This window comes from Lepidothrix coronata, unplaced genomic scaffold (genome assembly GCF_001604755.1).
Source record: "Lepidothrix coronata isolate B3197 unplaced genomic scaffold, Lepidothrix_coronata-1.0 Scaffold59, whole genome shotgun sequence".
Classification (NCBI taxonomy): Eukaryota; Metazoa; Chordata; class Aves; order Passeriformes; family Pipridae; genus Lepidothrix; species Lepidothrix coronata.
The window spans coordinates 1,519,066-1,537,074 of NW_016690239.1; the positions used below are offsets into that span (position 1 = coordinate 1,519,066).

Below are 18,009 nucleotides of genomic sequence, written 5' to 3' on the forward strand. Positions count from 1 at the left end.
TACCAAAAGAAAAGTGATGAACTGTGATCATAAACAGGTTAATTTAATCTGTCCTGATTTCAGAAGTGTACCCTTATTACTTTAAGGGTAATAATTTTTCATTATATTTGTCTTTTCAAAATCATTATCTATAAGTCTCAATTATCCAAGTATTTAATTAGTTCTCTCAGTGTTTTTGGTAAAAAGAAAAAAAAGGTTGAAGTGTGTATTCTGAGTTTTAATGTTCTCTCAAGTTCTTTTTGTAAACAGTATCAGCAGAGGAGACTGTACCTCTGATGCAAGTCAGGTAGCAAGGCCACTCAGCAGTCCTGCCTACAGTTCATGTGAAACACGTATCGCCAGACAAAGCATCTGCCTATTTGGAGGGTGGTTCTGTAGTCCTGTGAATCCAGAGTGAATTAAAGTCACTCCATCATTTTTTCAGGCTGTTGGGAAGGGTTAATTAACAAATCAGATATGCCTAAGACCAGAGGTAACACTGAAGCAAGGATGCTCTTGCTGGTTTGTGCATTGGGAAGAAAGCTGTAATAGCAGCAGCAGCAGCAATAACAACAGCAGCAGCGACAGCAGCAGCAGCAAGAGACCTTCGGAAAGCCAGGGTTGCAGTGGTCTGAGATATAAAGATCCTGTTATGTCTCTGTCTCTTCCAACTTCAGAATGGTTGATACAAACCTTACGCCACGTGTAGTAAAGGATGCATACGAATACGGAATTTGCTTTGTAAGAACTGGATGCTGAGGAAATAAAGACGTGCCTCTGGGTTTTTGTTGTTGGGGGTTTTTTTCTACCTTTCTTTTTAAATCATCGGAAACAGAAGAGATTGATTTACTCAGAGAGAATAAGTTTCGTCTGTCTTCGATGTAATTTAAAACATCTTGGGAGCTGAAGGGTGACTGTTTTATTTACCTGTTCCCTTGCACTTGGGGCTGAAAAGTGAGGAGAGATGGACAGTGTCTCAGACGAGACAGGAATGACTGAAGCTTGGTGAAAGCATACCCTGATTGTTGTCTGCTGTCCTCTTCATGCAGTGCTGTGGGTTGGTGCACCGACGGCGAGTACGGGTTTCCTATGTAAGTTTTGATTTGTGTAAGAATGATGCTAACTTGTATGTTCAACTCCTAATATATTAGATGGTATGGTATGGCTGAGGCAGGTATTTTAATGTATAGCTGAGTGACTGACCAGAGTGCTAACTACATGTGAAGTAAGTTTTTACAGCCCAAAGACACAAGGATCTTTTTAACAGGTATGAGTCTCTTGTCATCTGTTTTCTTCTAACTTGTTCATATTCTCAAGAATATATCTTATTTTAAAATAAACCTGTAGTGTTAAAGGACTGGAAGTCTGACCATTCTGACTTCTTTTTCTAAGCTCTGTATTTATTCTTGCTAGTAGCTCTGTGTAAGTGGAGTCATTAGAAAAGGACATCTATTTATCTGTGTAAGATAAATGAAAATAAAGTTATAAGCAATTAGGGTCTGGGCACAAAAATTATTTGAAAGACCCTGAGGAACATAAAAATAATCTTATGAGGTAGTTCTTTTGAAAAAGAGCAGTAGTACAGTGGCAGAAGTATTGCCTGCTGGTTTGCACAGTGTATTTGCTTTCCCGAACAGAGTACTTCAATACTCTGGTGTGGTATGACTGCTCTGTCTTGCAAAATGGCTGTCTTCAACAAATTCCACAAGGAAGGCCAGCACCAAAGCTCAAGTATTAGTAATGAAAAAGATTGACTATTAGTTGAAATATGTCTGAACTATACTCAGCTGATATGCTAATCTCCTGAGTAATTAATTTGTGTTTTAACACTCAGTTTCTATTCTGCTGTTCAGTTGTCAGAGAGACATGATGAGAAGCAGGAGGTTGCAATGATCAGGCTAAGCTGCAAATTGAAATTTCTGAGTATTAGCAACAAGCAGCTTGTAGCTTGTTGCAGAAGGAAAGAGCAAAGGCATCAGGAGAAATAATTCTGTTGTCAGAAATGCTGTGTGTTTCTCTGTGCCGTAGAAAGGTCTTTTAGACAGTGCTTAAAAATCGATCACAGAACAAGCAAGGTCATAAATAGGTGCAATCTAGGTCAAAGTTTGTGTAGGGGACTGATGAAGAGAATAAAATTATTAAAAAGAAAACACATCTCTTCATAACATATTGCAGAGATGTAACCAATTGTAAATGTTAGTGTGGTCATAGTTGTTTTGTACAGCTAATTTGACTTTTGATGTATTTTGTTCTGACTGGTGCAATAGTTGATACTGTTCTGTAAGAAGCAGGCAGAAGTATGGAGCATCAGACAAGATCAAGGTAAGAATTAAAATAGTACAGCATTTTGTATAAACAAGGCAAAAAACAGTGCATAGTTACTTTTAGCCATCAATTCAATATAAAAGCAAAACTTGGACATCGCTTATACAGATACTTATTTGACATATAGCTATTCCCACCATTATGCAGAAGTTGAAATACAAATCCATTTTATGTATTTCTTAACTGTTAGATCCCTCAAGCCGGTGGAGTTTAGGGCATTTGAAAATACTGACCTCCTGAGATGCATCACCTTTCATTTCTCCTTGTTATTGTAGCACCAACCATTGTGAATAATATTATCTAGACAGAATAAAATATCTGCCTGTTTCACAACCTGGAAGTGTCAGAACACTCATTTGTGAATGACCATGACATCTACTCAGCTTTAGTCTCAGATTAAACCCCATGAATGCCATAATTTTTTTGATGTTTACGGGCAATGGAGAGAAAGATGCTTAGTGAATATTTTATAAAGTATTAAGGTTTGTACCTTATTTTGTGATACTTTTTGTGTAAATGGTATTGTGCCATGCTGATGGATCTTGTGGTATTCTGAAGACCCCACTAAATGTTTATAAAAAAGAAGGTTGCTCCGTCTTAGTTAGGACAAGTGAAATGAAGTTTGCCCTTGATCTTTTTGATCCGGTCCCTCTTACGTGAAAGACGACCGTGTTCTTAAATAACTTAATTACAATAAAAATTCTCACTGTTGTTTGAATCCTTGATTATCCAAACCCACTATTATTAAATTTTTTTGGCGTTCCCCATGGCATTGGGCTAATTGAGGTTGTACTGCGTGATTCTTTTGGGACGAAAGCACTGAAATTAAAGTGAGCCAAGATATGACCCTTTTTATTAACGTCTGAGTCACTGGGGAAAAACAGTAGACTTTTATTCTGGGTTATTAGTGTACAGTTCTGAAATTGCTTATGAATTTGTAGTGGTGAATGATCCACCTTAGAACTTTGGGGTGCTTTTTCATTTTTGGGGGAGTTTAAGATTCTGTACTTTATGTAACCAAAAACATACGACCAAATCTAACTGACTGTTGTTTGCTTCCAAAACAGCTCATCCTGGTCCAGGTCCTAAAAATTCTGGTCCAGGTGCAGATCTTCGTCATAATCAATCCCTTTGATGATCTTTTGGGTCAGGAATAGATCATTACCCTTAGTTACACAGGCTCACATTATTTCTTTGGAGGTGCAGCATTGTTGGTAAAGAAGATGTTTGTATTCATACATTGCTCCTTTCTGTGATCGCTTGCATGTTAGACTGTCATGCACAGAGATTAGTCCTGCAGCTGTGTGCAGGGATAAAACTGAAGACCTGGATGGGTTGTATCCATCTTTACCTTCTCTCCAGGCTTTGCGGCTGTTGAGTGATGTGCAGACCACACAATGGTAACAAAATGAAATTTGGCTCAGGAGTTCTCTCCGGGCTTTTCTCTCATTAACTCTTCCTTCATCATGGCACCATGTAATGCCTGCATTAAGTCCTGACTCTTTCTCGTCCTGTTCTGCAGTTTCTCTGGGTTAGTGGGTAATCAGGGTGATGGGAGGCTGAAGTGTCATTTAATGCAATATGTTTAATATGGTGTTCCCAAATCTTCGTTCGCGAAGCCTAGCCAATATGGTGTGGAATAATCTTCAGCTTCTAATGGTAGGATGTGCCATATGAACATTATGACTGCATGCTAATACCCAATTCTAGAAATAATGATTCTTATATTGGACATTTTCATGGCAAAGCTGGAGATAAGTGCAAATAACTTCTTCACCTTATTCCACTGGTCATGTGTGTGAGATGGGGTCATGCCATTTGTCAGACAGGGTCTATTTGGGGTAGTATTGAGGACTAGCTGTGTGGAGTCCTTCCAGTGAACAATCTCATCTCTTTCCGGAAGTGGAGTTTAAAACTAATTGTATGTTGGCCAGAAATGTTCTCACAACTCTTCCTGTCTGCACGATACAGAACATCTAAAAGCACTGGAGCCTGAAGACTGACCAGTTTATTTCACTTTCAAACTTTAGTCCAGTCTATCCATCCAACTTTCAAGAGAAGTTGTAGTCTGATGGAGGTCACTCAGAAATCTTACACTGTTTCCAGGTCTCTGCTGTTTTCCCTGGATGTGTCTGGAAATGAAGGCTGTTTGAACACAGAGTCCAAGATAATGTCAGAGTCTGCATGTTTCTGAACAGAGCAATTCTCTCAACCTCTTTGCTTGACTGTATGTGCTGCCTTCTCTTACTGCTGTGAGTGATCTCATTTGCAATGATGCAACTTTCCAGCCAAACTGGAAAAATTGTTTTTATGGCAACATAATAGGAGTTGATTCTGAACTTTTTATCCATGGCAAGTGAAATCAAGGAGGAGAGTCCATATTGTTTCTTGAAAGACTCTACAAGTCAGTGAACATGGAAGTAACGAAATACACATCTGGAAGTCATCTACCGGAGCACACAGACAGGTAAATGTAAGCACCTTGAGCATGTTAGTGTACTGCAGAGCTTCCTGGCTTCTCAGGGTGCAGGTGTGTTTGCAGAGTACTTGCTTATTACCATTCTTACAGAAGAGTAGGTATGGATGTAGCCATGGAGGACCAACAAAAGCTAATCTGGATAGGCAAGCCATAGGCTGGAATCCATTGTACTTTTAATAACAGCTTAAAATCTTTAGTTGTCTGGATTTCACAACATTGTATATAATAGTGATTTGTTTGAAAAATATTAATTTGTTTGAAAACTCATGTTGTTGACCTTTTGAATTTTTGTGTGCTTTTTTGTTTTGGTTTGGGTTTTTTCTAGAATTATGAAATTACTTTTTTGCTTAGCTGGATGGACTATTCAGAATAAGACTGAGCCAATGTTTTAAATATTTTCCTTAGCTTTAGAACTAATTTGATAAAACCTGGAGATGACGTCTGAAAGGCAAATATTCATTACTCTGGCTCTAATCCTTAACAAACGACTACTGTAATTTGCCATGAAAAAAAGGGGGGTAAAACTCTTTAAAAATGCATTTCAAAACAATATAAACTTTATTTAAATATAAGTAGTGAACTTTGTGGTATGGCTTGTACTGTGTATTTTAGTTTAACATAATTAAGGTCCTTGGTGTCATTTTTGTTTCAAGATGCTTCTTGTCTAATGGTGGGGACTGTAATTGGAGAGCTTTCTGCCTGCAGCAGTGAGCAGAATCCAGACGGTAGGCTTTTTGTGCCTGTGTCTGGAGGATATTTCAGACCTCCTGAGGAAATGTTCTCTTTTTGGTGGTGTTAGATTTGGACTAGGGCTTTTTTTTTCTGTTCCTTTTGAGACTGTAATCTTTTCCATCTATCACTTAATCATGTTCCTCACCAGACCATTCTTTATCATAGCAGATGCTGTCCTTTCCCTTGTTCCTTTTGTTCTCTACCTCCCTTTCTCTTCTTCATTGCTGATTTATAGTTTTGGGTTTTTTCCAGATATAGCTACTTTTTTTACTCTTCTCCACCATGCTTCTCTGGTTTTGACCTGCGGAATTCCTGCTTCACAGTTCTAAATTTCTTTTCCTTCTGTTGACATTAGCCTCAGCCTTGTATTTTCCCTTCCTAGGACTGCACCTGCAGGGCTATTTCTATGATCCCTAACACTCCTGTGCTGTTAAACCTAGTCTGGCATCTATCCCTCTTTTTTCCATTGTTGCTGTCATCAGTTTTAGTGGGAGTTTGAGCTGTTCACAAGTAAAAGTTGCAGGCTAAGGCAGCCATGGATGAACTGATGTTATCAGGATTTACCTCTGTGATTCTCTTTGTATATTGTAGGCAGAAAAGCACATGCTGAGAAGGAGGAAAGGAAGTATAGAGAAGTTGTGGTTTACTGATGATGAGATTTAGAGCAGTTCTTTTAGCATAAACCTGTTATATTTATAACTTAAAGGAATTGGCTGGAAAAGGAAAAATAGTCCTTTAACCTTTTTTAGTGACTGGACTGCCCTCAATATTGGGTGCCTCAGTACTGTTATGGAGCAACACATAATCTATGGATTTGGAGCATATTTTCTGTATTTAAAATATTTTTTGGAAGTTCTTTTGCATTTTTTTCTATACCCTAATTTTCTAATATTTCTCTTTGGTAGTGTGGAAAGAAGATAGTAAGTGAATAAAGTGGAATAAACTGATGTGGCAATATTTAAGGGGAAAGTGATCTGAAGCAAGACTCTGTTAGTTGTTGTATACCAGTCAAACTAGGACTGCTAAACTTTGCACTGATGAAATGAAAAGAAATAAATTCCCTTTACCTGCATTTACTCTGCTACAATTGTCTAACAACTTGTTATTCATTATTCTGGGGAGTAGTACTGAAGTTAAACTGTTTAGATTACAACTCCAGTCTTTTCACATGAAAATTCACACATTTGCTCCTATTGTTTTTCCTGTCCCATAATTAAGTAGTCATAATTTCTCTTTTGGACTCTGTGGCTCCATTTAAATGATTGCTTTCCATTTTATAGCACAGAGTTTGGACTACAAAGCCTCTGTTTAAAGAAAATACATTTTCTTGTCTCCCTTCTTTAAATTCTTTCTTCTTACTGCATTCCCTAGGTACAGCCTTTGAATTTAATTAACTAGCAAAAGGGGCTTCTTTTGAAAAAAAAATAATCTTACATTTAGGAGAATTAAATGGAACATTTATAGCTCATTTTGCATCTCGAAGTAAAAAATATATATAACAATATGGCTGGTGGGTAAAATATTGCAGGCAATATCTGCAGTAAGGGTCTGCTGGCTTTGCTTTTTTATTCCATACATAATGTAGCTGTTTGAATAATATATTTAAAAAGCTAAAAATTTCAAGACAGGAGTAATATCACAATTTTAATTTTATACTGAAGTAAAGAGTTATAGAACCCCATTTTAATTACTTTCCTCTATTCTCAGCTGTTAAGGCTGAATTCCTATTTCTTCTGGTAATCCTATCACTATTTCACTAATTGCTTAACTGGGGCATTATTTTGTTATTCCCTTCTAATTTGGGTATATCAAATTCGTGACATTGTTTGCATTGTTACTAGCAAGAAAAGCTCAAACTGGTGAAATCAACCTTCTTCACTTGTAAACTCCTCTTCCTCCCCCACCTTGACTTTATTTTATGCATATTATTTTAATATTACAGTTTTCTGAAGCTCTGCTTAAATAAGGTGTTTTTAAAAAGGCTTTGTGTTTTCTGAAACCTGTGGTATATTACTGAAAATAAGTTGCAAATTTGCAACAAGTTATACACTTAGACCACTGTACGCTCTATGATTAGGCTATTGGAGTTAATAAGTGGGAATCAGGACTTAATAACCTTTGTCTCCAGACTCACCAGTGATTCATCCTGTGGCTGTGAACAAATCATATAGAAAGAGGCCTGGGGCACTTCCTTTCCACAAAACTGACACTTTGATGGAAAGAGAATCGGGCTGCACAAGTATGTGTGCAGAAATATAATATTTTGTATGAAACCTGAAAAAAAGAGTATTTGTTGAAGCTAAACACTTAAAACTAGTTTGAGATTGCTACAAGTAAAATGTAACCCATTTTCATATTTCATGTCCTTTCAGCTCACAGTCTTTTTATCCTCTGCCTTTTCTCCCACTTCATACACAGTGAACTTTGTCATTCTTAGTTGGTAAAAATGTTTTTCTCCTTTGTTCTTAGGCTTTTATTGGTTTGGTTGTTTTGTTCTTTTGTGACTGTATGTTTTCCTTTCCAGCACTTACTTTTTCCTTCTGCTCTTCTTGGATATAATGTCTTTGAGTACAGTACTTACTGACTTCAGTGGTAGAGAAAAAATTTAAGTACTCCTGGCAATTTTAATACATTTTCTGATGAATTGGCATTCCATAACAATTTTATGAGACTGTGAAGTCATGATAAATTAACTGGCTATCTTACAATACTAATTGAGTCTCCTGAATTCTCTAAGGAAGATTGCAATGTTTAATGTCTTTCCTACTATCTTTATACTAAAGTGGCAAAATTAGTAACTTACTGACAGGGAAATGATAGAAAATAAAAGAATACTTTTATATTTGAATGGAAAAGATAGATTCGGTGAAGTGCTGAACATAGCAAAAGTCCTTCACTGAGCAGAATCTCTTCTGGTAAAAGTCTTGCAATGGTCTGGTGTGATTAAACACCCCTTTCCAGCAGGAACATTGAAAGAATACTGAAAAATTTTCCGAGCAAAGCCCTGACAGAATTAAATCTATCCAGAGATGTCAAGGGCATCAACAAAAGCTTCTATAGGTATATTGGTGATAAAAGGAAAACAAAGAAAAATGTGGTACCTTTGAAGACAGAAACAGGATACCTGGGTACCTGGGACATGGAGAAGACTGAGGTACTCAAAAACTTTTTTGCTTCAGTCTTCACTGACAAATGCTTCAGCCACACCACCCAAGTCACAGAAGGCAAAGGCAGAGACTGAGAATGTAGAACTGCCTGCTGTAGGAGATCATGTTTGAGACCATCTAAGGAACCTGAAGGTGCACAAGTCCATGGGACCTGATGAAATGCATCTGCGGGTCCTGAGGCAACTGGCAGATGAAGTGGCTAAGCCACTATCCATCATACGTGAGAAGTCATGGCAGTCAAGTGAAGTTCTCACTGACTTGAAAATGGGAAACGTAATCCCATATGCTATGCAATATGGAGAATAAGGAGGTGATTGGTAACAGTCAGCATGGTTTTACTAAGGGAAAATCATGCCTGACAGATTTGGTGGCCTTCTACATCTGGGCTACAGCATTGGTGGATGAGGGAAGAGAAACTGACATCATTTACCTGGGCTTGTGCAAAGCATTTGACACTGCCCTGCACAACATCCTGGTCTCTAAACTGAGGAGACATGGATCTGACAGATGGACCACTCGGTGAATAAGGAATTGGCTGGATAGTCGCACTCAAAGGGTTGTGGCCAATGGCTCAATGTCATTGTTGGGACAGTTTAACATCTTTATCAGCAGTATGGACAGTGGGATAAAGTGCACTGTCAGCAAGTTGGCTGACGTTAACAAGCTGTGTGGTGCAGTTGACATACTGGAGGGCAGAGATGCCATGCATAAGGACTTTGTCCTACTTGAGAGGTGCGCTTTTGCCAACCTCAAGAATTTCAATAAGGCCAAGTACAAGGTCTTGCACCTGGGTCAGGGCAATCCCAAGCACAGGTACAGGCTGGGCAGAGAGTATTCTGAGTGGACTGAGAGCCATAGACCCGAGGAGAAAGACTTAGAGGTGTTGGTGGATGAGAAGCTCAACATGACTAGGCAATGTGCGCTTGCAGTCCAGAAATTCAGCTGTATCCTGAGCTGCATCAAAAGAAGTGTGGCCAGCAGGTTGGCGGAAGTGATTCTCCCCTTCTACTCTGCTCTTCTGAGACCCTGCCTGGAGCACTGCATTCAGCTCTGGGGCCCCCAACATAAGAAGGACATGAACTTGCTGGAGTGAGTCCAAAGGAGGGCCATGAACATGATCAGAGGCATAGAACACCTCTCCTATGAAGACAGGCTGGTGGAGTTATGATTGTTCAGTCTGGAAAAGAGTAGGCTCTGGGCAAACCTTACAGCACCTTCCAGTCCCTGAAGGGGGCCTGCAAGAAAGCTGGACAGGGACAGGGACAGCCTGTGGTGATAGGACAAGGAAGAATGGTTTTAAACTCAAAGAGGGCAGATGTTACAAAGAAATTCTTCACTATATGAATGGTGAGACACCAGAGCAGGTTGCTTAGAGAAGTTTGGGCTGCCCCGTCCCTGGAAGTGTTCAACACAAGGTTGGATGGGGATTTGAGGAACTTGTTCCAGTGAAGGGTGTTTCTGCTTATGCCAGGGGCTTTGGAACTGAATGATCTTTAAGGTCCCTTCCAACCCAGACCATTCTATGGTTCTGTAAAAAGTAAGCTGTTGGTTAGTGAGTGAACGAAGCATCGGTTTGATTTATACCTCAGAGAGCAGTTTCACTTGTAGAGCTCTTTTATATGTCATTTCCAGTCACATCAACTTTAACATTATTCATGGCTGCAGATATGCCCTGAACCATCTAGATTGTAAATGTTAATAGTTTTGATGCTTATAACATTGTAATTTCTGTTCAGTTCAACCAAGCATGCACTACTGTAAGAAACAGATTATTTGTAGGGCTGTGGTACCAGGTGGCAGGGCCTTTATACTGAGTGTGCTGTGTTAATGGTTTATGTCTATTCTTTACTTAAAAACAGCCAGTCATCAGGAATGAGTAGTGTTTACACACTCCTCCTCTAGATGGAACCACTCTGCTACTTCACTTGGACGAAATACTATTAGTTTAAGAGCTGAAGAAACTGTTGCAGTATGTATTTGCAGTCATGATCTATGTTAACATGCACAAGTGTAACTAGGAGCATACTGTGTGGCATTAGAGCATAATGCAAAACAAGGAATGCTCTTGAGGTTTGTGTTCCTTCTGGAAACAATTTGAAGGTAGCATTTGCAAGCTTTGATCTGTTATAAAGGAATGAAAATTATTATCTTTATGGGAATAGTGACCTGTTTATTCTACATCTGGCAAAATGCTTCATCTTATCCCTCATCTCTGTAAAGTCTTTTTCAAAGCTTATAACCAGACTGCTAGCAATAACACTCACCATCTTCACATTTTATAGTCTTTTCTGTTTATGAGTTTGCACACAGAACTCGCTCAACTATACCAGGCATTGACACATCTATTTTCAGCAGAAACATCTTGCTTCATTTGTTGCTCTTCTATTTCCATTTGTTACTTCTAGAAACTATCCCAGGTAAAATAGCTTTCTTTTTCTTTGCTAACACTTTTCCCATATTTTCTGATCACTTGGATTTTTTCAGTAAGTTGTGAATACAACTTTTCCAAGGTTTCTCTGTTTTTATCTTACTTTAAAATACTCTGTTTTACTCATTTTTCCAGTTGTGAATGTGAGCTACATGTATTAGAAAATGTACTCTTTGCTGGTTTTATTGAATTAATTTGTGAGCCACAGATATTAATTAAACTGGATTTTTTGCTATTTCTAAGAGCATCACTTATGTGCAAGACTTGTCTCACTGCAGGCCATGCAAAAGATTCAGAAGATAGACCAGTTTGTTTAACTATGTGCCTACTCAGAATCAAACAGAGCAAAAAGTTGTCCAAAAGACAAGAAAGAAAAATATTGTAATACAGTTAATCTAATGGGGTTTAGTCTTCATTTTCTCCCAGAATATTGAAAGTGTGCTGAAATAGCATGGTTTTACACAAAACAAGCATTGGTAAATAAATATAAGATGCTGATTCTTGGCCCCCAGCAGCTAAGGAAAGACAGGCTTAGTCAGGCAATTATTTTAAGACTACATCCATTGTTTGATGCTATCCTATCTGCCTTGTGAGCAGAAGGAGATATGGCAATGGATTGTTACTCATTTTGTAGAATCTTTGTTACCACATAATAGTACTGAAATACCAAGTGATGAAGCATTGTTACTAGGCTATAGATATTAAAAAACAAAAATACTGTTCAGCAGTTATATTGTATGTAACAGTCCAATAAAGCTATTAAGATCCCAGATATAGAGGCAAAAACTGGACTGATTTATTGAACACGCAAGTGCTATTTAAGGGTCTCAGGGGCTTACATGCTAATGAGGAGGCAGGGTTATTCCAAACAGAGGTTTCCACAACCTATTAGCATTTCCAGTAACAGAGGTGACACAAGGAGAAAAATAATTTTACCTTTCTCCGATACAGTATTTACATTTTGCGGAAAAAGGTTCGATATTTCCAGTAAGCAGTTACATTGGGAAGGGTGATCAGCTTTACCCAAAAGAAGGATTTACACAGGGAGGGAGAAAACAATGGGATATTTGATAGCATCATGCAAAGTCTCTCTACATCCTGCTGGGGGAGATCGGGACAATGGATCTTGTCTGGTCTTTTAAATGGTGTTTTTTTCCCCAGCCTCTGTGGCCCAAGGCTTCCTGTTTAATCCTAGCTGTTCTTTTTCTGCTGGTATTCGAATTTTGGACTGAAACAGTTGTAAGTGTAATTCCCACACCTTGAATTTTCCAGCTTTTGGTAAAACATACTTTGGATATGCCAAGGCTCATTTTTGTGAAGGTTGCCTATAGATTACAATACATACCTTAGGAGAAGACAACAGTTGCAACAAGTCACCAAAGGGCATCAGAATGAAAGAAATGTTATCCTGACTGAGGCAAAGAAGGGTTCATTAAACCAGGAAAGTGCATGAAATGATACCTTGTCTAAGAAGGAAATATTTACGTCTCCAAGGAAACAAAACAGGATTTATTTTTTGAGGAAAAATGACCACAGAGTTTTGTAAATCAGGAAGAAATAAATTAAGTCTCAGTGTCAAACATTGAGGGGGGATTCAATGATCAGGTTAATTATAAAATGCTAAGTTCTTCACCAGAAAGAGATACTCAATGAGGGTTGCAGCCTCAGGGTTAAGAGATGCAGAAAGATGGAAAATGCAATAGAAACAGATTGTGCAAAGGAAGAGATTCAGCTTCTTTACTTTTGTCTTAATAAAAAAATTTAACTGTTGACTGCTTTGGAAGTTGAAAGAAAATCTCTTTTTTTTTTTTTAATCTTAAACTGGCTTCTGTCAAAGGTTGGAAAGCTCCTAGGTAATAACATGCCTCATCCAAGCCTATTGGAAGTCAAACTTCCCAACATATTCAATTCATATTTTAAGAAATATTCTGTTTGTCCAATGCATCTGCCAGGTAATGACCAAAGGTAATAAGATTTGCCTTAGGAAAGGGTGTCCCAGGATTGCGTAAATCTGTGTGTCCTAATCATCAGAGGGAATCAAGACAGCAATTTTTCAACTGGTCTCCAGTGAGGTTGCCAAAAAATGTTTTAAAACTGTTTCCCTTTTTATGATCTATGGTGTTACACCTTCACATCCATATGCAGTAGGGTTTCTTAAAAATTAAAATATTAAAAAACAAAGAAATAAACAAAACCCCACCAAAATCAAGAAAGCTTCTTAGGAGAGCTGGAAGATTGCACAGCAAATCTCTCCTGGTCTGAATGTGGTGACCTGGCTCAGCCTTGCCATTGCTGAGCTCCTGCCAGCTGCAGACACAGGACTCCTGTGCAGGACCCTTCCTCCAGGTGTGCATTTGAAAATGGGGTGTTTGGGCCAAATATTCTCCTTTTATTTTATACTTATATTTGAAATTGCTTTGGATTCAAAGAGATAAGACATCATGTCATCATGTTTTTTGCTAATACTGCTACTTACAGTTAAGGAGTTGACCCCCGTCATAGTTACATTTCTAAGCTGGATAAAGTGGTCCTTGTAACTTTTGAAGAAAAATGCCAAAGTACAGTAGACTGAAATAAACCTCAGACATCAATTGAAATAAATTTTTCTTGAAATAAATAAGTAAAAAGGAGACAGAACAGAGAAGATAAAAACTGTTTCCAGAAATAGTGATATTTACCTGTGGTACAGGCTGCAATCACAGAGGTGATCTCTGCAGTCACTCATGTCTGGATTCAAAGGAAATCTCTCTGCCTTCCTGTGCAAAGCTTGCTCACAGTACCAGTTGTTATTGTAAGGCTGCGTTGCAGGAATGCTGAACAAAAAGGATTTCTGTACCCCTTGAGAAATGGCATGATCACAGGCAGAAAAAAATTCTTTGTTTTCTTAGATACTGTAAAAATACAGAAGGAATAGTGTAGCTGGTTTGCATTAGGGAAGTCATATATGTTCTAGACAAAAATACATTTATTCAGATAACACGGATGGTAGACGAGACAGAAAAGCCAGTTTATGACTACTGCAGTAAAAAAAAAAGAGTTGTTCAAGAAGAGTTCAACCAGCTGGAAATCAAAATTTTGTAAAACTGCCAAAGTCAGTGAGACCCAAAGCAATTTTCTGATTCAATGATGGTCACATGTTCATGTGCCTGTGTGTTTTCTTTAATTTCTGTACTTTAAATTTAACAAATTTAAAGCATGCTAAAAAAGGACAAATTAGACAAATAAAACTTGCAGTTATGATAATTTCTTTGGAGCTTGTATTCTTCTTTTGTGTATGTGACAAGTTTCTGGGGTGCTTTTCAAATACAGAGGTGTGTGAATCACAAATTGAAAGTAACTTCTCTGTCACTTTGTCATAAAAAATGTGGATTTCTGACCTAAGAGGTAGAAAAGTAATTTTTTTTTTAAGAAATTATTACTATCTGGTTCCTTGATTCAATTTAGCAAATTACATTTACAGGTCTAAATGTACAAATTTATTTTGCTTAGAGAAATTGGAACTGTTCAAGGCCAGGTTGGATGAGGCCCTGAGCAACCTAATCTAGCGAATGGCTTCCCTGCCCATGGCAGGGGGCTTGGAACTGGAGGATTTTTTAGTTCCCTTACAACTCCAACCATTCTATGATTCTCTTAATTTAAGTGACTAAATTACTGAGATAAATACAGAACTCTTACCATGATTTCAGCAGGTTAAGTTTCTCGATTTGAACTTCAGAGATTCCTCAGTGTACTTCCCATACTGAGTAGGTACAATGTGGTGTCTCTATTGCAACACTACAGACCAGTTTGTCCAAGCTGCAGGGCTGACCAGCAACAGTGAATGTTACGACCCAGGAAAAATTGGTTATAAGAAATTCCTTCTTTCAGGACTTGCGTTTCCCAGTAAGAACCGGGATGAGAAAATAAGATGTGTCACTCACAACTCAGAAAGGTCTTGCCCAAGTCAAGCAAATGAGATAAATTTAAGGCCTATTTGATGGACTTGCAATGGTGTCTTGCCAAAACTAGATGCAAACTCCAGGAAGCTGGAAAAGGTATGGCCAGGACCGTTCTCAGCCACCAAGATTGCTTGTCCTGGTTCGGTTTCAACTTGTTGAGGCAGGATGTCAGCACCAGCCCAGCACCAAGAGGGATACATGAGCTGCTGCTGCACAAGGTAAACCTGCCTCCAAACACTCTAAAGTCTTGGAGATCAATGGGAATATCTGGCTTCACACATTTTGTCAATATGAAGTTTTGAAACTTTGCCAATGGTTGTGCCTTGCTGTGAAGGAGGACAGAGCAGGGATCTCAGGAGAGGCCATTGCCACTGCAGCTACTGCAGCCACTGCCTCCTGCCTGCCTCCTGCCTACCTCCTGCCTGCAGAGCACCACAGCCTGGCAGCACCAGGGTGGGAAATGGCTGTCCCTGTGCAGGAGGAGGAGGAGGAGGCTGGAGCAATGCTGGCTCTTCATCAGCTTAAATTGAAGGTATATTGCTGCCCCAGTGTTACATGTTGTGAATCATGTTGAGATAAAGATATTTGTGTTAGGTTATGGGCTTTATGAGAATCTCTTTCTCTCTCATTTTTAATTTGCATGAACCCTTCTAGGTTTGCAGACTGGTCTGTCCCACTGGCTGTTCTCTTAGCTCAGGAGGCCACTCTCTAGCACTACTGATAGGACACTCCTGTTAACAGGCAGCATAAATTGCTGCACATCATTCTGTCACATGCTGGTCGCTTTTATCCAGCAGTGCCCAAGATGTGCTCCTGAGCTTGTTCTGTGCTGGAACATTTAATTTGGTACATGAAAGATGATGTAATTCATGGCCTTTTTCCAGTACAATACTCTTGATTATATTGGATCGTGTTGGGCAACCTAAGAGGATAATCTGTGTATATAATACATAAATATTACCTGGACAAGCTGAACTTTATTTAATTACCTTTTCTTTGTCCCCTGTTCTGCCTTTTCACCCTAGTCTTGTTGACTAACTACAAAGGTACTATAAGCCAGAGCCAAGTGTTTTCCCTTGATCTGTCCTGGGCTGGCTGCTCACACCACTCTTGCTGTCTTCCCTGCATGTAGATGCTGTAACTCGAGAAGCAGAGATACAGGTCCATCATATCACTTTGTGTATAGCAAATATAAATAGACATGAGAAAGGGGAGAAAAAAAAGGCTGTATGAGCCAGTATCTTTCTGGATACACGGTCTTCAAGATGGCAAATATTGTAATCTTTTAATAGCATGTTTCAGAGCATTTTTGTTTAGAAAGCCATTCTTTGCAGTATGCTGCTTGTCCCTGAGGAATGATGTGACATAGTAGAACAGATTCTGCTTTGTACTTGCTTTTCATTGATGATTTCATTGATTAAAATACAACATTGTGAGAGTTTAAAATGAAACTGTCTCTCTGAAAGGCTTGCACAGTTCTAGTAATAATTTTGAATATCACTGCTCTAAACTTCATTGCTTATTCTTAGCAATTTTGGCTTGAAATGCTCGATGTTTTCTAATAACAACATCTAAAAAGCTCTGTTTTTTCATAGTCTAGGGTGTTTGGCTTTTCAGACTGTGAAATTTTTCAATCAATGCAAGAGATAGCCACAGGAAAATAGTATCATCAGATGGTGTATTTAATTAGTGTCAGAAGTAAAAAAAAAAGTTAAAAGAAATTTTTGTTTCTCTCTTATACTCTTCATGGCTTTGTTTGTGTGTATACAATGTTTCAGTGGTTTTGTTATATAAAATATTGCAAACGTGTCAGATCCTTTTTTTTTTTTTTTTGGCCCCGGGGGGGGAATCCGAAAGAAACGGTGGAAAAAGCAAAAAAAAAAAAACAGAAGAATAAAAAAGAAAATATTCAAGTCATGTCAATAACTCATAGTAAAGGATATTACTAAAAATTTCAAATAAATAAATGCATTAAAAAGCATTTATTTAATGTAAATATATTTGGATGAGAGATGCACACAAATGCGTTGGGGTAGTAGGTTTCATAGTTTTGATTTTCTTATATAAGAATAATAGAAACTTTTTCAGGTGTAGAAACAATTACTAGATTTTGAAAAAGACACCAGAATTCTTATTACTCCCCAAGGCTTGAGGAATTTTGTTTCATGGAAACATTCTTGGAATTAATATATTACTTCAGGAACTGATACCTTTCTTAACATGTAGTATATCTTTCACAGAAAGATTTGATTTGGCTTGCCGTTGATTATTGATTGATGCTTTTGATTATTTTTCTGTGTGATTTCGAATGCAATTTAATACTCACCAAGTATTAAACCTCAGTTCTTTAAGTATTTTTAGTAATTCCATTATTCTTTATTTGCAATGAACTGAAATACCACTGAAATATTACATTTACATACTCTTTAAGCTTTCCTTTGCCATGAGCATATCATTAATTTTCTACTTATAAATATCTAATGTGAACTTTTCAGTTACCTCTAAAGCATCATGCAAACCCTTGTAAAAATCAGATTTTTTTTTTCACATTTTTTGGTGAACCACTTTTTTTACACTTTTCTACATTATTATGAAACATTTCTATTTTTTCTTTGTACTGCTGAATAGGACAGATATAGAAAGAAGTTTTTGTCCTACCAGCTTTAGAAACTAGCTACAGGAAACAGATACTGCATGCTGTTAGTAGCCATAGAATTTCTTCCTGTTCTGAGAAGCATAATCCCTGAGTCAGCTGCAGTATCTCAGATAATACACTTTGAAAATATGAATGATGATTATAACCTATGACAAATACTGAAGAATTATTTTTAAATCAAACTTCAAGTTATCTGAATTTTGGTTGGCTTCAGACCTTTGCAGTTAGGGGTATTCTGGCTCCTTGTAAATCCATCCCATTTTCTTCCCTGCCTGCTGGGCTGTACCAGTGTGGCAGCAGCTTCT

At 38.0% G+C, this 18,009-nt stretch overlaps 1 protein-coding gene across 1 annotated transcript in view; it reads left to right on the forward strand.

Moving 5' to 3' along the window:
• Positions 1-680: 680 nt before the first annotated feature.
• CACNB2 (calcium voltage-gated channel auxiliary subunit beta 2) overlaps positions 681-18,009 on the forward strand; it is a 183,049-nt gene continuing 165,720 nt past the window's right edge. The window contains exon 1 of the mRNA XM_017817213.1: positions 681-1,070. Coding sequence (XP_017672702.1) covers positions 1,023-1,070 — 48 coding nt within the window. The 5' untranslated portion in view covers positions 681-1,022. The remainder of the gene's footprint in view (positions 1,071-18,009) is intronic.